Source organism: Leuciscus leuciscus, assembly GCF_965113295.1.
Source record: "Leuciscus leuciscus genome assembly, chromosome: 1".
In the NCBI taxonomy this organism is placed as follows: domain Eukaryota; kingdom Metazoa; phylum Chordata; class Actinopteri; order Cypriniformes; family Leuciscidae; genus Leuciscus; species Leuciscus leuciscus.
Window position 1 is genome coordinate 76,762,648 of NC_138725.1, and position 23,172 is coordinate 76,785,819.

The window sequence follows — 23,172 nt, forward strand, 5'->3', positions numbered from 1 at the left end:
CGCATAGCACTCATCATCAGCATCAACTTTCCTTTACGATTAATGGTCGAACTGGGTCGTTTCTCACAATCCTAATTTACCATTTCATTTACAAAATATTAATCTCCAACGTACGTTCACGCAACGTTTGCTCTTACGTCAACACAACACGCATGCGTCGTGGTGCTCTCGTAAGAGTGATCACAGAGAACATTCAGATCTGTGTCGGCGCTGCCGCTGATCTAGAGAGATGTATAGTATAGGTATGAAACAGCTTCACAAACAGTCTTTTCAACCACACAGTATTTATACACAGTTACAAATATTTATATTAATCACAGAAGTTCTGGGATAAAAACACTGATGTCTTCGATAGAAATCAAAATAAAGCCAAGCACTTTTTAATAGTAGCCTTGCTCTTCAAATAACGATTATATTGATTATATTGTTACACCAGTAGGTGGCGACAAGTGACTGTTAAAAAAATGTATGTGTCATTGAATCATTCATTCAATTCATCCAGTAATGACGCAAATGAAGTCTTTAGGAGTGAGTCATTGAATCATTCATTCAACAGATTCGTTTAAAAACGCTGATTCATCCAGTAATGAAGCAAGTGAAGTCTTTAGGAGTGAGTCATTGAATCATTCATTCAACAGATTCGTTTAAAAACGCTGATTCATCCAGTAATGAAGCAAGTGAAGTCTTTAGGAGTGAGTCATTGAATCATTAATTCAACAGATTTGTTTAAAAACACTGATTCATCCAGTAATGAAGCAAGTGACGTATTTACGGGTGAGTCATTGAATCATTCATTCAACAGATTTGTTTAAAAACGCTGATTCATCCAGTAATGAAGCAAGTGACGTATTTACGAGTGAGTCATTGAATCATTCATTCAACAGATTTGTTTAAAAATGCTGATTCATCCAGTAATGAAACAAGCGAAGTATTTACGAGTGAGTCATTGAATCATTAATTCAACAGATTCGTTTAAAAACATGGATTCATCCAGTAATGAAGCAAGTGAAGTCTTTAGGAGTGAGTCATTGAATCATTCATTCAACAGATTTGTTTAAAAACGTGGATTCATCCAGTAATGTAACAAGTGAAGTATTTAGGAGTGAGTCATTGAATCATTAATTCAACAGATTTGTTTAAAAACGCTGATTCATCCAGTAATGAAGCAAGTGACGTATTTACGAGTGAGTCATTGAATCATTCATTCAACAGATTTGTTTAAAAATGCTGATTCATCCTAGCCTGGGTTTCCCCATACTGCCTTGAGCAGCGCGATTTTATTCACGCTGCAAGGTAGTCTGGCTACCATGGGCTAATTTTTCCCCTGAAATAGGGAACCAATCACAGAACGGGGAGGGAGCAGCAAGACGATGACGAAGTATATGCGACACACCGAAGCAGTTTGTTTATCTATGGATCCAACATGACAGACGTAAAAATATATGCATATTTAGTTTAGCAAGCAAACACATCTACAAAAATATGCCTGTATTTCAAGTTGATAAAATAATTTAAAATCCACATCAGTTTATTTGTGCCGACGCGCCACCCCTCCCAGGATCTATAACGTTACCTAGGCTACTTCCACTTTTAAAAATTCATCATAACCGCGCGCGCGATCTGCTTGCAGTCGTCGAGATGGATGCTGAGGAGTTGAAGAAAAGAATAGCTAGTGGAGATTGTAAAGTTGTCGACAATACGTCATCAAAAGTCAAGTCCAGTGTGTGGGAGAAATTTGGAGTTATCTGAAGAAAATATTGTAAAAAGCTTTGCTGCAAACATTTTCGTGTTGGATAGCCGCAAATGTGGAACTTCATCCCTGAGGAAGCACGCAGATAACTGGTAACAAAGCCGTTCTATCGAACGGTATTTTTCATATTTAACACTATTAAGTATGTGTGGTGTGCAGGGCATGTTTGAAACCAAAATGGTCAGATGTAGGCTAGACGAAATTGCGTGGCATATAGTGGTGTAGCCGCGTCTGTTCGATTTGTGTGGTAACGTTAGCCATGTTCTTAATGTACCGGCCTTTTGACAGCTTCGGCTGAAGTTGTCCTTGTGTTAATTGTCGTGTAACTTCTGTATGACCTGGCAATAAACATTTTTGTAAGTGTCTATAATGTGATAGTCTAAACTGATTTTATGTCGGGTGTCGGTTCTATTTTAAGCGGGTCGGGTGCGGATTTACAAAATCGGACCCGTGCAGGACTCTCTGGTGTACACATAAATCTCTGACCCATCGTCGTCTTCTTCGTTGAATATCTGTCGCTCTACTTACGTCATCTGGTATAATTTGAAACGATTGGCTATAAGCTACGTACAGGCGCATTTGATAGACATTTGTAGCGCCCAATAAACGGCTCTGGGCATTCGTAAACCACGCCTCAAATACGAGAAAATGAACATGTAGTATCCAGACCACGTCTCAAAGAGAAAGTGGTCTGACGTTAGCCAGGCTAGATTCATCCAGTAATGAAACAAGCGAAGTATTTACGAGTGAGTCATTGAATCATTCATTCAACAGATTCGTTTAAAAACGCTGATTCATCCAGTAATGAAGCAAGTGAAGTCTTTAGGAGTGAGTCATTGAATCATTCATTCAACAGATTTATTTAAAAACGTGGATTCATCCAGTAATGTAACAAGTGAAGTATTTAGGAGTGAGTCATTGAATCATTAATTCAACAGATTTGTTTAAAAACGCTGATTCATCCAGTAATGAAGCAAGTGACGTATTTACGAGTGAGTCATTGAATCATTCATTCAACAGATTTGTTTAAAAATGCTGATTCATCCAGTAATGAAACAAGCGAAGTATTTACGAGTGAGTCATTGAATCATTCATTCAACAGATTTGTTTAAAAACGCTGATTCATCTAGTAATGAAGCAAGTGAAGTCTTTAGGAGTGAGTCATTGAATCATTCATTCAACAGATTTGTTTAAAAACGTGGATTCATCCAGTAATGTAACAAGTGAAGTATTTAGGAGTGAGTCATTGAATCATTCATTCAACAGATTCGTTTAAAAAACGCTGATTCATCCAGTAATGAAACAAGTGAAGTATTTAGGAGTGAGTCATTGTCCCATAATGTATGATAATTTCTGAATTTTGTGACACTTCAAATGATGGTTGTTGTAATCATAGTGCTTCTATACTCATTGATCTAGCTGTGGATCCTACATCTATCGTCATGATTGTGAGGAGAACGTGACTATGGTGTTACGCATGTCTTCCATCTCATCTAACGTTACGTCTTCTCGGCCAATCATCGTGGAAAATGACTCTCTCTCACGAGCACAAGTTAACATTCCCTTTGTATATTGTATTCAAAGTTGTATACTCTGAATGTTTTGCGAGTAGAAAAAAAAAGGTTAACGTTCCTGCCGCGGCGCTTAAGTCAGTTGTTTCCGAGCTGAGGACGATATTTTAGCAATAAAGTAATTTGCAGGTTGTGTCAAAAAGTTTTGGGTCTAGATAAATATATGCATTCTGTACGTTTGACTCGTGTACGATCATTTTATACCAAATACGATAATTTTGACGTTCTGGTACGATATTTGGACATTTGCAATCTGGCAACACAATCTATTCTAATCACATGACATCCTTTTTCCATTAAAATTACAAAAATAACAACAACAACAACAAAAATACTTTTTATGTGTTTTGTGAGTTTCAGCCTTATTGGAGGGTTACTATAACCTCCAGCGAGCTGATGTAAGTCATTGTGTTTGCGTTCTGCGAGATTTCCTAAACCAGTTCCCAAAGGGGGTTCATTGGATTTGGGAATATAGTCATCCCAATCAGAACATCCCGCCATTAATGTGTCCATAACAGTAGACTGTGCATCTCTCTCCCCTGCGGTTTTCCAGAGTTTTCCTCTCCTCTCTGCATGGAGTCCTATAAGGTAATGTGGCTTTAATGGCAGCAGTGGGCCGTCATTAGTGGGAGTGTTGGGGTGGAAGAGGCCGCTGAGAGCTGTTTTACACTGATGGAGCAGATGTTAGTGTTGGCTTACGACTGAAGACCAGCAGATCCTGTGCCAGCCTCACACCAGCTATATCTAAACAGCATGAGAAGACAGTTCACTGCCATACACACACTACCATTATTTGAGTACTAGAGCTAAACTCTTAAAAGGTCTGAATGTTCCTGTAGCTCAAACAGTAGAGCGTTGGCGCTCGCAACACCAAGGTCATGAGTTCAATCCCCAGGAAAATCAAGAACTGATAAGAATGTAAAATGTGTACCTTGAAATGCAATGTAAGTCGCTTTGGATAAAAGCGTATGACAAATTTATGGAGAACAAATCTATTACTTTTAATTTTCTTTCTTGTTTTGACTGTTAAGTTGGCATGAAATTAAAATTCACCCTATCTATTTAATAAACGCATGTCGTTCTGATTGTGAATAATTTATCCATGCATACAGTACAGGTCAAAAGTTTGGAAACATTAAGATTTTTTTATATTTTTGAAAGAAGTCTCTAATGCTTATCAAGGCTGTGTTTATTTGATCAAAAATACAGGGGAAAAAAACAGTAATATTGTGAAATATTATTACATCTTAAAATAATAGTTTTCTATTTGAATATACTTTAAAAAATAATTTATTTCTGTGATGCAAAGCTGAATTTTCAGGATCATTACTCCAGTCTATCACATGATCCTTTAGAAATCATTCTAATATTCTGATTTATTATGAGTGTTAGAAACAGTTCTGCTGCCTAATATATTTGATGAATAAAAGGTTAAAAAGAACTGCATTAATTCAAAATTCTTTACTATCACTTTTTATCAATTTAACACATCCTTGCTGAATAAAAGTATTGATTTATTTCAAAAAAAGAAAGAAAAAAAAATACTGACCCCAAATGACTGACCAGTAGGCTAGTGTTTATTGTTGTTACAAAAGATTTCTATTTTTAAAACATTTGCATTTTTTTTTTTTTTTTTACTTTTTATTCATCAAAGTGTCCTAAAAAAGTATCACAGGTTATGAAAAAATATTAAGCAGCAGAACTGTTTCCAACTTTGAAAATGAATCATCGTATTAGAATGATTTCTAAAGGATCATGTGATAGACTGGAGTAACGATCCTGAAAATTCAGCTTTGCATCACAGAAATAAATGATAATTTAAAGTATAATAAATTGAAAACCAGTTATTTTAAATTGTAATAATATATCACAATATTACATTTTTTTTCTGTATTTTTGATCAAATAAATGCAGGCTTGATGAGCAGAAGAAACTTCTTTCAAAACATTAAAAATAGTAATGTGTCCAAACTTTTGGCCTGTACTGTATGTTTAATTAAAATAAATAAATAATGTTTTAACCTTACCCTTTCACACATACAATATTTACTGGTAAATTGCCAGTTATGTTACCAATTAACAGATCATGAATGAAATGAAACATTTAGAACCCATTTTACTCATAGAGATTCGACAAGGAGTGAGTGATATCAAAATGAGTGAATGGATGGTGAAAAGTACGAGACATCAGCGAAACTCGTTCAGAGGTGTTGACTTTATAATAGTGTGCATTGAAGTTCACTGTAAGAATCACACGCTGAGACAGGGCCGCGGGAAGAGGTTTTAGGTTGGGGGTGCTGATTTTTTTTGGGGGGGGGGGGGGGGGGGGGGGTGTGTCACCACTTTTGAATAAGAAACAATATCAAGACTATAAAACTCCTCAAAAAACGCGCACACACTCAAACCTGACTGCACATCACATTTTTGACTTTATTGATTCTGCTTTTATTCCGGAGTCCCTTTTATTTTATTGCTCCGGAGTCGCACATCAGTCACAAAATGCGCCACGGGGAAGAAAAAAACATCTATAGCCTAAGTCGCACTGGACTAAGTCGCATTTTTTTAGAAATTTATTTCACACAAAAAAAAAAAAAAAAATGTTACAGACAGTTCTCCGTTACGGACGTGAGCGCTCTAAAGCGGCACTAAAATAATGTTTTAAAACTTTCACAGAGACCTCAAACTGAAAGCACAAAGCCTGTCTTTAAATTTAATTTCGTTTTGTATTAATTGTATCTTAATTTTAATCGATGTTTCATCAACAAATTGTCTGGATTTAATAAGAAGTAGCCTAAATATAGGCTATTAGAAAATAAATAATCAGGATACGGAGGCGCTGGCGAACCTGGAGCTCGTCTCATAATGAAACTCAGCGTAGGCCTATAAGGTAGCCTATTGCCTCACAGACCTGAGACATATAGATAGCTTGAAATGTCTACTTTTAAGCAGAACAATTCAAAACGAAAGAAAACAGACTGCGCTGCTTATGTAATTCGTATTAATGTGCATTTCTCTCTGGCGCTGCGAAGATCGCGAGTCGTCAACTTCATCTGTCTAGCCGACAATGACATAAAAAATAACTGTTTTAATAGTAAACAATTAAAATGTATCCTGCTATATTTGACATATTTGCCTGTTCCTTACAAAACACTGACAGTGGGGTTTTTGAAGTTTTTTTTTTTTTTTTTTTTTTTTTGAGCAGCTGCGGGCAAATTCTTTCGACACACACACACACACACACACACACACACACACACACACAGGGACGCGGGAAGTGGGGGTGCTGGGGGTGCTGCAGCACCCCCTGTTTTCACAGAATTGTAAATGCAACGCATATGTTTGTTCATTAAAATGTATACATTTTTTGCATTTAGTCATTTATTTGTAATAAACACTTTAAGTGGGCTATTTAAAAATTGTTATTTATATGTTAAATTATCTTTTTAAAACATAAGCGCAGAGTGTTACGTAATATTGTGTGTGTGTGTGTGTGTGTGTGTGTGTGTGTGTGTGTGTGTGTGTGTGTGTGTGTGTGTGTGTGTGTGTGTGTGTGTGTGTGTGTCGAAAGAATTTGCCCGCAGCTGCTCAAAAAAAAAAAAAAAAAAAAAACCTTCAAAAACCCCACTGTCAGTGTTTTGTAAGGAACAGGCAAATATGTCAAATATAGCAGGATACATTTTAATTGTTTACTATTAAAACAGTTATTTTTTATGTCAGTGTCGGCTAGACAGATGAAGTTGACGACTCGCGATCTTCGCAGCGCCAGAGAGAAATGCACATTAATACGAATTACATAAGCAGCGCAGTCTGTTTTCTTTCGTTTTGAATTGTTCTGCTTAAAAGTAGACATTTCAAGCTATCTATATGTCTCAGGTCTGTGAGGCAATAGGCTACCTTATAGGCCTACGCTGAGTTTCATTATGAGACGAGCTCCAGGTTCGCCAGCGCCTCCGTATCCTGATTATTTATTTTCTAATAGCCTATATTTAGGCTACTTCTTATTAAATCCAGACAATTTGTTGATGAAACATCGATTAAAATTAAGATACAATTAATACAAAACGAAATTAAATTTAAAGACAGGCTTTGTGCTTTCAGTTTGAGGTCTCTGTGAAAGTTTTAAAACATTATTTTAGTGCCGCTTTAGAGCGCTCACGTCCGTAACGGAGAACTGTCTGTAACATTTTTTTATTTTTTTTTTGTGAAATAAATTTCTAAAAAAATGCGACTTAGTCCAGTGCGACTTTAGGCTATAGATGTTTTTTTCTTCCCCGTGGCGCATTTTGTGACTGATATGCGACTCCGGAGCAATAAAATAAAAGGGACTCCGGAATAAAAGCAGAATCAATAAAGTCAAAAATGTGATGTGCAGTCAGGTTTGAGTGTGTGCGCGTTTTTTGAGGAGTTTTATAGTCTTGATATTGTTTCTTATTCAAAAGTGGTGACCCCCCCCCCCCCCCCCCCCCCCCAAAAAAAAAAAAAATCAGCACCCCCAACCTAAAACCTCTTCCCGCGGCCCTGATCTCTTGCGCAGATTTTGTGCTTTTAATAGCTCTTTTAATTATTTAACGCGTCTCGCAAGTTAGCAACAGTAGCTAGACTGCATTTTACAACAATCACCGATCGTGCTGATTCTGTCGTTAGGTTTGAGTTTTAGGGAGAAATGACAGTGTAATGCTGCGAAGGGAAGAAGTTGCGCAAGACAGAATGCGGCTATAGTTTTTAATGGTTTTACCGGCTCAATATATTATTTTTTATAATCTTTGGAAGCCGAAATCTAAAATAAAATCAGACTAATATCACAGACCTTAAGTGTAACCAGGCTACGTTTGAATGTTTAATTCTGTCCTCCTCCGTCATCACTCATTAAGCGTGAGAGAAGAGTGTGAGTTCCGTCAAAGGAGAACAAACACTTAGTTCGTGGAGAGGCAGTGGATGCGAGGACGTTAGGTGCACCGGTGCGACCTAGGAAAAATTTTAGTCGCACCCTTACAAAATTTGGTCGCATGTGCGACCAAATTGGTCGCACTCTAGAGCCCTGAGTCCAAACGATGGACACTGCGTGTTTCTTTGGTACAAGCGGCTCCGGCTGTTGCTGAGTTGACAATGTTGCTTCAATGTCGCAGACTGGACGGGGTGGAGTCACGTGACTACACACGCGGTGCATTGACACACAGTGGGCGGAAATATTATTAGGATTAAAAAACCTAAATAATTGACTTGGTAAAATTACGTCGGTAATAGGCTCTGAATTTCGGTTTCGATTACTTTTCGATTAATCATCCACTGCCCTACTGTATTCTATTTGAATATATTTTCAAATTTAATTTATTCCTGTGAATTTTCATCATCATTACTCCAATCTTCAGTGTCACACGACCCTTCAGAAATTGTTATAATGTGATGATTTACTGCTCAAGAAACTATTTATTTGCAATAGAAATCCTTTGTAACATTAGAAATGTATTTATTATTATTAAAGACATTTATAATGTTACAAATGATTTATGTTATGATATTCTATTATCATATTCTAATTTGTAATTTGCTTGGACAAATGCTTCTGCTAAATTAATAAATGTAAATATTAATTCATTACACAAAAGTCTTTGATTTGACATTTAAAATGAAATATAGAATTATTTTTTCAAATTAAATTAAAATGATTAAATAAATTATTTGTAAAAACAAATGGGCTATTTTATTCAATATGATGTAAAATGTAATAATAATAATAAGATGAAGAAAAATAAATAATAGTGAATTTTGTTATTGGACAATTCTGTTCACTTTGTCTTATTTTTCATCTGTAATTGGACATGAACCTTCACCCAACCCTGAATAATCATTTAGACTATATGCTGCTTCACGTCAGGATTATGCTTTATAGAGGGAGTCAGACTTGACCAATGCTTAGTGGTCCCATGTGGATACCATGGCAACACATACATTCAGCTTTCTTTGGCTTTGTGTGTGTGTGTGTGTGTGTATGCGCTGCGTTCTTTCAATGGCTTATTTAGGATAAAGGTCTTGCCCTGGAGGACGCACTCCAGATTTCTGCGTTACACGGATCGTGCAAAGGGTATGTTTCCTGAACTTTGAACACCTGCTCTGTTTTACGTTTTAAAGTCACAGCCGTGAGCCTACTCGCAACTAACTGTGGAATGGTTATGTGATGATTGATACATGTTTTATTCACTGTGACTTTATCATTTGAATGTTCAAACAGGTTTGTTGGGAAGGTTGTTTAGATGTTGTTATTTGTGTGAAGTGTGGATGTGATATTTGTGAGTTTAAAACACTATTGTAATGTTCATTGTCTTGTCTGAATAGAAATTAAAGAAGGCATTTATGTACAGGTGGATCATAAAAGGAATGAATCAGTGTCAGGCCATTTGTCAGACCATTTAACAATTGTATCTCTTTCTTAACAGAAATAAAAGAGTTCAAGATATTGTCATTACCATACCAGATGCTTTTGAATTGTTTTATAGATTGTGTATAATGAATGGCAGTCACATTCTCTCTTCTTTTCTGTCCTTTTAGAACCAGTTCAAATAGAGTTAGTCAATAGAGTACAAATATACTGTATATTTAAATAATATGTGCTAATATTACCATCATTTAAATCTTACAATTTAATTAAGAACGCTATTTTCCATCAAGCTCTTGTCATTGATGAGATTATATATTTGCCTATTTGTTTTTTGTTTTATATATATAGGCCTATATATTAAATAGGCAAATGCTAAGTTGCTGTTTGTGAAATGAGTCGACCAAGGCAATTCAGAATATTAACATTCTGTAATGAGGCAGTGCAAATATAATTCTCTGGATATTGTTTGCTGGAGAGAGATTCTGAGGTTGTGCAAATATTATGAGGATATGCAATTTGGTTAAGATTAAAGCAGGAGCTGGTATTAACAGTAGTGCAGTACAGTGATTGTGGTCGTAATATTTGTACACCATAACCATCACCATATTACTTCTTCAGAGTCATTTGAAATAAATATGTAGCTAGTAGTTTATTAAATGTAGCCTATTTGTGGATGTTCAGCAGTTTTTGGTTTTCAGTTTTTTTATTTACTATTCAGCTAATCTCTGCATGAATTCATATTATTTGTTGACATAACAAACATATTGGTGGTAATGAGCCGTATGTGTGATTTAGTGACTTGTGCTTTGTGTTGCAGTGCTTACTTCAGATCAGGATGAGTAAAGAAATGGAGGAGCTTTCTCCCCTGGGCGACTCGGGACACGGTGATGGGTCTGAGGAAGAAACAGAGGAGGATGATGAGCCCAAAATTTGTCAAGTATGCGGTGACAAATCTACAGGCTACCACTTTAACGCCATGACATGTGAGGGCTGCAAAGGCTTCTTCAGGTGAGTGAGCAAACAGATCATTTACTCACCCGCATGTCGTTCCAAACCTGTATGACCCTCTTTCTTCTGTGGAAAACAAAAGGAGATATTTAGCAGAACATCCGCAACACATATTTTTTTTACTATAAGAGAGGCTGTCAATAAAGTAGCCCAAATGAATTGTTTGCTATATTTTCTGAAGCCACGTGATTAGCAATGAGAGTTTGAGGTGTCATTTACTGAGTTAGATGAGTTAAAATTGGGGTCTGATTAAACTGTGAGGGTGGGAGTGTTTAAAAAGATGAGATGAACAACAGTAATAAAGTGAATAAATGAAGTGTATTTCCAATATTCAAATGCAACTTAAAAGAACACAATAAAACTAGAAAAACGTAGGCTGTTAAAAGTGTGTAGTAGTGATGTTTGATTCTTTTTTTTTTGTTGCTTTTTTTTGCTTTTTTTTTTTTGCTTTTTAGATAACATAACAAAGATGACATAATATGACAACACAAACTTTGACATAAACATTCACTTATTCACATACAGATAATCAAATGAAAAGAAAGGGAAACAAATCAATATATGCACCAACAAATACATACAGACCCCCCCCCCCCCTCCCACAAAAAAAAAAAAAAAAACACAAATTAAGGCCTCCTAATACAAGACGCATCCAACAATACTTTCCCTTTACATATCTTCTAATATACCATCAGATATATCCCCATTGTTTTCTTTTTCCAAGAAACACATAAAGGGTTTCCAAGCATCTTCAAAAGCCCTATAGCCGCCTTTGATAATATATGTTATTTTTTCCAACGACATATTGATTGCCATCTCCTTGAGCCATCTCCCTATACTTGGTGCCTCCAACTTTTTCCAATGAAGCGCTATAAGACGCTTAGCTTTTAGAATACACATGATGTTTGATTCTTGAAGTAGCCTAACCGGTTCTCAGGAATTAACCAGTCGAGCCGGTTCACTAATCGAATTGAATCAAACCAGAGCCCGTCTCTGGAGAGTCTGCCCACTCCCTGTTAAGTCCTATTGTACAGAATTTTGGTTGTAGTTCCACCAGAGTTCCACTGGGGGCGATCGCCCATGAGTGCAAAATGAATGGGAGTCTATGGGGCTAGATGGCTAAATTTGTCTCTTTCCCCCGATTGCCGTTGAGAAATCTCAGATTTGATTGTAGGTTTTGCAAGTTCAACATGGGTTGTAGGACGAAAGTTGAATGAACGAGTACTTGTGTCCTTTCGATTTCTTACAGGTTGAGTTGTTGTTGCCCATAACACGCTAGCATTGTGCTAATGAACGCTGATTGGTCAGTGAAGGACTGATTACGACCAAAGTCCTTTTAGGCAAGTCGTGCCACTCGGCCGCCATCTTGGCAACGCCTCCGGGCAGCTATTTCGGACTAACAAGACCAGGCTCCTATCTAAATGAATGGGCAGAGAGTCAGAACTGCACTTTCACTGGTCACCGGGACATAAAAACTGCATGTATAGAAACAGCAGTAAAATATGATAAAAATCGCTGAAAAAGTTTGATGACTTTGCCCCAAAATAAGGTTTAAAACGCCTTTTTCCCCACAGGTTATACTTTTACCACGCATGCGCAAGGGTTCACGACACCAACTTAATTTACGTCTCTATCCAGATTGCCAGTGTTGTGCAATATTCAATGTCAATATTGTTCACCATTATTTAAATATAAGCAGGTTTGCACTTTATCAGTAATAACAATGTATTGTATAGATCAGTTGTTTTAACTATTCATTAAAATGAATCGGTTCAAAGGAGTAATTAGTCCAAATCACACACTGGAACAGCAGTTAGGACATGGACATGCCGCAAGGTAGTGTCAACACAGAAAACATTACATCACTGGATAGGTTTTTTCATTTATTTAGAGAGTAATTTTATGTCAGCTGAATGTGCGGAACGCATTTCAGAGAAGATAAGGCAACGTATTTTAGCACAATTCACACCCAGCGGTAATTCAGAAAAAGAAAAAAAAATTCAGAATGCTCCACATGAAACTTTGGTCTTCCGACCTTTTACCATCATGTCGTTTTATTTTGACTAATATGCGTGCGGGAGACAGCGCTTAATTTGGAGACGGTGAAGTCTTGTTAACACTTTCGCCTGGCAGAGAGAGAGAGAGAGAGAGAGAGACAGAGAGAGAGAGACAGAGAGAGAGACAGAGAGAGAGACAGAGAGAGAGACAGAGAGAGAGACAGAGAGAGAGACAGAGAGAGAGACAGACAGAGAGACAGACAGAGAGAGAGAGACCGGGGAAAAAACCGACTGTTGCAAAACCTCAACTGTGCGCATGCGTCAGTGGAACCAGACGATAGGCTTAAATGTTTCCCGGCTTGACTGTTAAAAGTAGATGATTGGCTTTCCAGCGGGAGGGGCAGGACATGTGCATACAACCGCCATCTTTGCCGTTACGGGTTTTCCTTATATAGTTGTATTGAAGATTGAGGAAGTGGCATGTCTCTTATATAAATTGTCTCTGTTACGACCAGAGATACCGCTTGATGGCATCGTGGCATCCGAAGCGGGACCAGAAACAAACAAAACAAAAACTCGTCTAGCATGTGTATTTACCTGTGTCAGCTGTGTTGTCGATGCCTCGAGAGAAAAGAAAGTGCAGAGTGCGAAAGCACCAAAGCGACTGAAGGATTGCCGTAAAGCAGTATCTCTGGTCGTACGATGTATGACGTCATTGACACTTTAAAGACTTTTTAAAGCAAATAAATGACTCTAAAAAAATCTAACACCCAGCAATGTGTAATTTCTTTGCATCTCCTTTCGAATACAACATTTAAATTATTAGACAAAATATTATATCCTGAGAAAAGTGGATTTTGATGGGTATAGAGCCATAGACCTCCATTCATTCTGCACTCGTCCTGTGAGCGCCCTCATATATATGGAACCAGAGTGGAACTGCAACCAGTTCAGAAGCCGGAAGTTTACTGAGAGTGCAACTTCTCCCCTTATTAGACATTCTCTGATCAAACTTTAGGTCAAGGTTGATGACGTAAGACACGGCTGAAGTAGAACACCCGACTCAAAAAGAACCGAATGAGCCGATTCAACCAACTGTCGAAGTTTCTCTGATGAGATAGTTGACGACAATACTTTGCACGTAATGGTAATATTCTTATGTCTAGTTTTATTAAAAACCCCTACATTTTTATTATAACATGGAACAACCTGAATTTTACTAAGGTTTATTGTGCATGCAGATTTTCTTTAGTTCAGCAAAATCAAGGAGTTCATTCGACTGGATTATTATTTCTATATACTTTAGACATGTACTTGAGTTACATCAAGAGAGAGTTTGGCAGTGGCCATGATGGGATTAAACTCTATTATATGCCGCATTTGTGCATCAATGTCTGTAATGTGTGCTGTAGGTTAGGAATCTTATCCAAGATGTAGGCTACTCAATATTGGTTAGTCGTATTCTACATAAAGGATCCGCAAATGAAACCGTGACCACAAACACCATTAACCTTTAGGGAATGAAAGGCAATTATCAGCAATATGTGTTCACACAAATAACTTTTTTATTTACATTGTTTAATATGCGTTGACACAAATGACTTTATTTGAATGTTTCATTTATATAACATGGCATGATTGTTAGAAAAGAAATGCATTGTGACATCATTGCGTAAGGAACCGATTAATAGTTTTTTTAACTGGTTCTTCTAAACGAACTGTCCAAAAGAACCGGTTTGCGGAAATGAAATCGGACTTTACATCATCAGTGTGGAGTCCATTTGCATCCAGCAAGTGAGTGATCACCAGTTAGTTGTGTTTGTGACCTCCGTTTGACTGGCATCCTGCCTCCCTTATGCTCGTCTACTTCCTGTTTCCTGTCATGTGATCACTCACATGACAGGCAGACCCAGTAACATTTAAATGCATACACATGTAAAATGATAAGAGGACTAAAATGACTAAGACAGCATTTTCACCTATTAAAACTCTATTATTTATTATAAAATATAAACTGAACTGGATTAATATCTCCTATTGTTTTCCACAGAAGAAAATCTTACAAGTTTAGAACGCTATGAGGATGAGTAAATTGTGACATTTTTATTTTTGGGTGAACTATCCTTAACTCAACCAGTAGGAACAAAACATGGCAGAGGACATCAGGGATTTGTTTATTAAAATGTATGCGTCAAATAGTTCATAATAAGCCTTGGCGAAATTGTTCTCCTCCTAAACAGGAAATGTGAAATATGACCTTCAGGATGTACACAGAGCTTTTAAAAACTTCAATCATCCTTCCGTTTGAGTGTTGTGATTTGGATCAAAATTATGAAAGCAAACTTGAAAAGAGAAAATAATTATAGGGTACAATAGCATATTTTGTGACCAACCCACACGCATCACAACTAATTTTGTGCGTTCACCTGCATTCATACAGTAATTGTTTGTTTCCCAGGGTGCTTTCAGCATATTTAAAAAATTTGAACAATGTTGGTGTCACAGTGGGGTGGCGGCAATAAAGCGCACAACAATAGATAATAGGAAGATCAAACTTTAGTTATATACTCAGGAAACTATAGGGCAAATTTATGAAAAAAATAGCAAAACCACCAAACATAAACAAAAACTAGACAAAGAAACTGACAAAACTTAAGGTTTAAATACACAGGGGGGAGATCATTAACAGAACAACTTAACAACCATGGGAACAACTAGGAAGACCGGACAACAGGGGAAAAGAACACAACACAGTGAAAATGAAACCAAAACAGAACATGCATGTTGAGAATATTTATTTCAGAAAACAATATAAGTATAACAAGAAGGCAGGCAGGAACGAAGCGGAGAGAGAATCCACATGCAAGCACTACTTTTCAGGTTTTACTCTACTCAGGTTCAGGCGTGGCAGCGGCCATCTCTGCTGAGGGCTCAGGTGTGGCGGCGGCCATCTCTGCTGAGGGCTCAGGTGTGGCGGCGGCCATCTCTGCTGAGGGCTCAGGTGTGGCGGCGGCCATCTCTGCTGAGGGCTCAGGTTCTCAGGCGTGGCAGCAGCCAACTCTGCTGAGGGCTCAGGTTCAGGCGTGGCAGCGGCCATCTCTGCTGAGGGCTCAGGTTCAGGCGTGGCAGCGGCCATCTCTGCTCAGGAGTGGCGGCGGCCATCTCTGCTGAGGGCTCAGGTGTGGCGGCGGCCATCTCTGCTGAGGGCTCAGGTTCGGCGTGGCAGCGGCCATCTCTGCTGAGGGCTCAGGTGTGGCGGCAGCCATCTCTGCTGAGGGCTCAGGTTCAGGCGTGGCAGCGGCCATCTCTGCTGAGGGCTCAGGTGTGGCAGCGACCATTTCTGCTGAGGGCTCAGGTTCAGGCGTGGCAGCAGCCATCTCTGCTGAGGGCTCAGGTTCAGGCGTGGCAGCGGCCATCTCTGCTGAGGGCTCAGGTTCAGGCGTGGCAGCGGCCATCTCTGCTGAGGGCTCAGGTGTGGCGGCGGCCATCTCTGCTGAGGGCTCAGGTGTGGCGGCGGCCATCTCTGCTGAGGGCTCAGGTTCAGGCGTGGCAGCGGCCATCTCTGCTGAGGGCTCAGGTGTGGCAGCGGCCATTTCTGCTGAGGGCTCAGGTGTGGCGGCGGCCATCTCTGCTGAGGGCTCAGGTGTGGCGGCGGCCATCTCTGCTGAGGGCTCAGGTGTGGTGGCGGCCATCTCTGCTGAGGGCTCAGGTGTGGCGGCGGCCATCTCTGCTGAGGGCTCAGGTGTGGTGGCAGCCATCTCTGCTGAGGGCTCAGGTTCAGGCGTGGCAGCGGCCATCTCTGCTGAGGGCTCAGGTGTGGCGGCGACCATTTCTGCTGAGGGCTCAGGTTCAGCCGTGGCAGCGGCCATCTCTGCTGAGGGCTCAGGTGTGGCGGCGGCCATCTCTGCTGAGGGCTCAGGTTCAGGCGTGGCAGCGGCCATCTCTGCTGAGGGCTCAGGTGTGGCGGCGGCCATCTCTGCTGAGGGCTCAGGTGTGGCGGCGGCCATCTCTGCTGAGGGCTCAGGTGTGGCGGCGGCCATCTCTGCTGAGGGCTCAGGTGTGGCGGCGGCCATCTCTGCTGAGGGCTCAGGTGTGGCGGCGGCCATCTCTGCTGAGGGCTCAGGTTCAGCCGTGGCAGCGGCCATCTCTGCTGAGGGCTCAGGTGTGGCGGCGGCCATCTCTGCTGAGGGCTCAGGTGTGGCGGCGGCCATCTCTGCTGAGGGCTCAGGTGTGGCGGCGGCCATCTCTGCTGAGGGCTCAGGTTCAGGCGTGGCAGCGGCCATCTCTGCTGAGGGCTCAGGTTCAGGCGTGGTGACGGCCATCTTGTCCGAAGACACAGATACCGCAGACATGGCGTGAACAGTCCCTGGCTCGGCAGGCCCGACGTGAAGCGACTCAGGCTCGGCAGGCCTGACTTGAAGAGGCTCAGGCTTGGCAGTGGCCATGACGGGATTAAACTCTGGCGTGACTGTGCTGGCGAGCGGTGTGAGCACTGGAGTTGCCAACATCAAAGTGGGCATGATGTGAACTGGCTCAGAGGATACTTTGAGCTTGCGAGGTTCTTCATCCGCAAAGCCCATCACAGTAAATGATGAACCGCTCAGGGAAATATAATGCTCAAGAGTCCAACTAGGGTCATGTAATGGCATAAGGTAACTGAGCGGCTCAGATAGTCCTCCACGAAAAAAATATCACTAAGCATACCTCGTCCATACAAGTCAGGTGAGCCAGCTCTAAAAAGTCAATCACAAAGCTTTCAATGGGTCGATCCCCTTGATGGAGACACATAATTTGTGCTGCTGGATTCATGGTGGTCGGTCGTTCTGTAACAAGGAGGCAGGAACGAAGCGGTGAGAGAATCCACATGCAAGCACTACTTTAATAAAACAAACAGGTAATCCAGGGCAAACAACGGAACTCAGGACAGGAGAATCCCGTTCACATTGCTGATCTTTCTGTCATAATTAATAGACAACAGGGTCAGCACTTAAAGGAATAGTTCACCCAAAAATAACAATTCTGTCATCATTTACTGTAGTTTTTTCTGTGGAACACATATTTTGAAGAATGTGGGTGTTTTGCGCATACAATGAAAGTCAAATTGGTCCAGTGGTATTTTGGACCCCATTGACTTTAATTGTATGGACAAAAACAAATTGTGTGTTGAAATGTTCTTCAAGATATCTTCTGTGGTCCACAGAAAGCGGGTCATGCAGGTTTGTAACGAAATGCCGGTGAGGAAATGATTTACATTTTTGGATGAACTATTACTTTAACCAAGGATTGGGAGGCAAAAATGCCACTGAAAGATATTTAAAATGAGGGGTCAAACAGTCCATGTACCATTCCTCAATTTATTAAATTTAATTGAAGCATTTGACAAATAGACATGGACAGCATGCAGTCTGTTCTGTGGTTAGAAAAATCATTTGCCCTTTAATTAAGTTAATGTCTGACACTGGTAAACAGTCGTGCAAGTATCTTGTGGCATCTATTTATTCTACAGTCAGTGCATCAGTTTGATTCACTTTGTGTTTGTGTGTTCCTGTTGTAAGGCGCGCCATGAAGCGACCCGCACAGCTCAGCTGCCCGTTTCAGAATGCCTGCGTCATCACCAAGAGCAACAGGAGACAGTGCCAGTCCTGCCGTCTCCAGAAATGCCTCTCAATCGGCATGAAGAGGGAGCGTAAGTTTAATTGAGTCCTACTTTTCATGTTCCCTAACTGATAGCTGCTCTCACACAGAACATATTGTTCACACACCACTTTAGCCATTTCATTTTCCCAAGGACCTTCATGGCAGATTAAAACAATGAGAGTGTCATATTCTGTTATGAAATAGCAGCATCAACCTGATTAAAGACACAAATGTTCGATTAATGGTTATATTTATCATCCTAATAATAGTAGAATGATGAATGGATCTTCCCCCAGATAATTTGTTCTAGATTGGATGAGTCTCTAGACTGCGTACGGTTGTCAAGCCGTTTTAATATAAAATTGTGCGTTAACCAGCATTTAACTTGTTTAAATATATTCTGCAGATGTACCTTATCACTTAAGCCTGTCAGCCTTATTTCATGTTCTTGCATGTGTGTAATATATTAAGCATGTTAATGTATAATAAAAATGGTTCTATTCATCAAGGACGCATTAAACTAATCAAAAGTGACAGAAAATGCATTTATAATGTTACAAAATAAGGCTGTAAAATCGATTAATTGTGTGTGTCTGTGCAGTATATTTGTATAAATATATACTGTGTATATACAGTATACACACAGAAATATATATATAATATATACTGTATATATAAATATAATATATATATATATATATATATATATATACACACATATATATTATGTAAACAGACTTTTGTTAGATGAAATTAATCGAGATTAATCGATTTTACAGTCCTATTACAAAAGATTTCTGCTTCAGAGAAATGCTGTTCTTTTGAACTTTCTAATTGTCAAAGATATTAAGCAGCAGATATTAATCAACATTGTGTAAACATTGTCTAAACTTCACTATGATTCCTGTGGTTCTGTTCCTCAGTGATCATGTCGGATGAGGCCGTGGAGAAGCGGAGGATGCAGATCAAGAGGAAGAAGATGCATGAGGAGCCCATAATTCTCTCCCCTCAACAGGAAGCTGTCATACAGGAGCTGCTCACCGCACATCAAAAGACCTTCGACATGACTTGCGCCCAATTCATTCAGTTCCGGGTAACATATTTACCTTATTTAGTTTGTCCGATTGAGATCCTGACCAATGTATCTTCTAGGGGTTGCACAGACTAGTCGACTTTAATGCTCTGCCATGATGCTTTAAGCTTGACGTCGACTAGTTGCTGATCATGGCCTATAGAGGGCGCAACAGGATAAGAAATCTTTGAAGTCCACTTTTACACTCTGTTTCCAACAGTTAAAATGACAAATAAATGCATACTCCGAGAGCTTTCCACAAGATATGTTTGATTATACCATCTGGATGCTCAAAGTTGATCGGGTGAATGCAGGTTTTAAACAGCTTATTGTACACATTGTAAGTTTATCGCTGTTCTAAACTAATGTGTGCTGCATTGTAACACAAACACATAAAGACAGTAGCTCACACATCACGTGCAGATCGCGCGCACACAGAATCATTCAGGAGCGCAGAAATGTATTGTCAACACGGTTCTGTGATTTATCAATAAAATAGCTTAGAAACTGAAAAGTTCTAGCATATATTTCTTAGTAACTAAAACCCACAGCTTCACTATTAGTAGAGAGATGCTGCCAGGTTGAAGTAATTCACACGCAATTGCTCTCTCACTAATGCATTCATATAAATGTGATCTTTACTGTGCTACTGTATGTGCTAATGCCACTTGGAAAAACATGGAATTAGTTTCCATTGTTATGCTGATGACACTCAAATATATATTTCATCACGGCCGGATGAAAACGCAAAATTTTCCAAATTGACAGAGTGTGTTAAAGATATAAAAGATTGGATGTCGCGTAATTTTCTTTTATTAAATCCAGACAAGACAGAGGTAATACTTATCGGTTCAAAAAACCGCCCACAAAACCTCGCACAATAGAACTTTAACATCATAGGATGTCCTGTTACTTTATCCTCTACAGTAAAAGACCTAGGTGTTATACTCGATTGCAACCTGTCTTTTGAAAATCATATTTCATATGTTAGAAAAACTGCCTTTTTCCACCTTAGAAACATTGCTAAGCTACGTAATATGCTATCAGTTTCTGATGCAGAAAAGTTAGTTCATGCATTCATGACCTCGAGACTGGATTACTGTAATGCTTTATTAGCTGGTTGTCCTGCATCCTCAATAAACAAGCTACAGTTAGTCCAAAATGCCGCCGCTAGAGTACTTACGAGATCAAGAAAATATGATAATATAACACCAATTTTATCATCACTGCATTGGTTACCTATAAAGTTCCGTATTAATTACAAGGTATTGCTACTGACTTATAAAGCCCTAAACGGCTTAGCTCCAGTCTATTTAACGGATCTTCTATCGCCCTATAATCCATCGCGCTCTTTAAGATCACTAAATTCAAGGCTTTTGGTCATACCTAGGATATCCAGAACCACCAAAGGAGGGAGAGCATTTTCACATTTGGCTCCAAAACTCTGGAATAGTCTTCCTGATACTGTTCGTTGCTCAGACTCGCTCTCCCAGTTTAAAACTAGATTAAAGTCGCATCTCTTCAGCCAGGCATTCATATAATCTTACAGTTCAAACTACAATCCGGCCTCTAGCTCATAAATGCCAGAGGAGAACTGGCCCCCGACTGAGCCTGGGTTCTCCCAAGGTTTTTTTTTCTCCATTAGGTAACCTGATGGAGTTTTTCGGTTCCTTGCCACTGTTGCCTTTGGCTTGCTCAGTTGGGGATATTTTGGGGATATTTAATTTAATTTTATCTATCAATAAATTCCTCTTGAAACAAACTTTGTTGTATTATTTTAATTTAATACTGTGAAGCTGCTTTGATACAATCTGTATTGTGAAAAGCGCTATACAAATATACTTGACTTGACTTGTATCTATTTCTGATTTAGAACGAGCAGAAACCTGTGTGAAATATAACGACCCAAAGCCAAAAGAACTGATAAAAATAAGCTGTTATGCAGGAGCAATATCCTTGTAGGCAGCGCTGTGTCATATGCCATAGCTGTGTTCGAGTCTCAAGCTCGAAGTTCAGGCTTATTTGTTCGTTAATGACATCATCAGCGACTAGTCGGCTCGACTTTAATCACATAAATGTCGACTTAAAAATACCTGAAGTCCTTCAACCCCTAGTATCTACTGAAATACATCTTTATGAGTACTGTCAGTCTTTATCAGTGGTTTTATGTCCGCAGCCTTTAGATCGGGAACAAAAATCCAGTACAGTGGAGTACAGTGGAGAACCAAAAACCAGCAGATACTCTTACGCAAGCATGCATAAACCACCGCCTGAAGATGCAGTGCAGCGGACCGCCAACTTCACCTCCCTCTCATCCCCTTCCTCCAGCTCTCAGAGTCTTGAAAATAAAGAGAGGAAGTGGCTTAAAGGTGCCATTTTCACCTCTTTGCCACATTTTACAGACCTCACCACGTACATGATCAAGAATGTAATCAACTTCAGCAAGACGCTTGCAATGTTCAGGTGAATACAGGCCCTCTTACACCTGATATAAAGATTCATCATTGGTGGTTCGGTCACATGTGATCAGACAAGACAAGGTTTCTTTGCTCATTGCTATTTTAATCAAGCAGCTTGACTGATACAAGTCTATAATGAAGTTGTGTTTTCGACAGAGCTCTGATCATAGAGGACCAGATCTCACTGCTGAAGGGTGCCACCCTTGAGATCCTTCTTATTCACTTCAACATGTTCTTTAATGACGTGACAGGCAATTGGGAGTGCGGCCCGCTGCAGTACTGCCTGGATGACGTCATGCGAGGTGAGCGTCTGCACAGGTTTCCATGAACCTCAGGGTCAGGTAGGGCTGGGTGGTGTAAACAAAAACACATATACTCTACATATACACTACAGTACAGAAGTTTTAGGGTCAGTAAGATTTTTTTAAAAGAAATTACAACCCGAATTCCGGAAAAGTTCCGGACGTTTTTTTTTTTATTTGAATAAAATTAAAACTAAAAGATTTTCAAATCACATGAGCCAATATTTTATTAACAATAGAACATAGATAACATCATTTTAAAACATTTATGCACAAAATGAGCTCATTTCAAATTTGATTCCTGCTACAGGTCTCTAAATAGTTGGGACGGGGGCATGTTTACCATGGTGTAGCACCTCCTCTTCTTTTCAAAACAGTTTGAAGACGTCTGGGCATCGAGGTTATCAGTTGCTGGAGTTTTGATGTTGGAATTTGGTCCCATTCTTGCCTTATATAGGTTTCCAGCTGCTGAAGAGTTCGTGGTCGTCTTTGACGTATTTTTCGTTTAATGATGCGCCAAATGTTCTCTATACTTTAAAGATCAGGCCAATTCAGCACCCGGACTCTTCTATGACGAAGCCATGCTGTTGTAATAGCTACAGTATGTGGTTTTGCATCGTCCTGCTGAAATACACAAGGCCTTCCCTGAAATAGACTTTGTCTTGAGGGGAGCATATGTTGCTCTAAAACCTTTATATACCTTTCAGCATTCATAGAACCTTTCAAAACATGCAAGCTGCCCATACCTTGCATAAGTGTATGGGGGTGCATAAGTGTATGCACTTATGCACCCCCATACCATCAGAGATGCTGGCTTTTGAACTGAACGCTGATAACACACTGGAAGGTCTCCCTCCTCTTTAGCCCGGAGGACACGGCGTCCGTGATTTCCAACAAGAATGTCAAATTTGGACTCGTCTGACCATAGAACACTATTCCACTTGGAAATAGTCCATTTTAAATGAGCCTTGGCCCACAGGACACGACGGCGCTTCTGGACC

The 23,172-nt window shown here is 39.7% G+C and overlaps 1 protein-coding gene and 1 long non-coding RNA gene across 2 annotated transcripts; both read left to right on the forward strand.

Moving 5' to 3' along the window:
• Window positions 1–10,513: 10,513 nt before the first annotated feature.
• On the forward strand, window positions 10,514–22,322 carry LOC309494862 (nuclear receptor subfamily 1 group I member 2-like). Its single transcript, XM_082164318.1, has 5 exons — window positions 10,514–10,704; window positions 18,257–18,387; window positions 19,262–19,431; window positions 21,587–21,873; window positions 22,026–22,322. Exons 1-5 carry the CDS (start codon window positions 10,532–10,534, stop codon window positions 22,195–22,197), a joined length of 933 nt encoding a protein of 310 aa, XP_082020444.1. The 5' UTR covers window positions 10,514–10,531; the 3' UTR covers window positions 22,198–22,322.
• LOC309494871 lies at window positions 10,725–13,879 on the forward strand. The gene is made up of 2 exons (XR_014204461.1): window positions 10,725–11,091; window positions 11,596–13,879. It is a non-coding gene; the product is annotated as an uncharacterized lncRNA (long non-coding RNA).
• Window positions 22,323–23,172: the final 850 nt, after the last annotated feature.

Coding starts and splice junctions, on each gene's coding strand:
- LOC309494862 (XM_082164318.1), top strand. CDS start 10,532: ATGAGTAAAGAAATGGAGGAGCTTTCTCCCCTGGGCGACTCGGGACAC. Junction 18,388..19,261: donor AATCGGCATGAAGAGGGAGC/GTAAGTTTAATT, acceptor TCTGTTCCTCAG/TGATCATGTCGGATGAGGCC. Junction 19,432..21,586: donor CCCAATTCATTCAGTTCCGG/GTAACATATTTA, acceptor TTATGTCCGCAG/CCTTTAGATCGGGAACAAAA.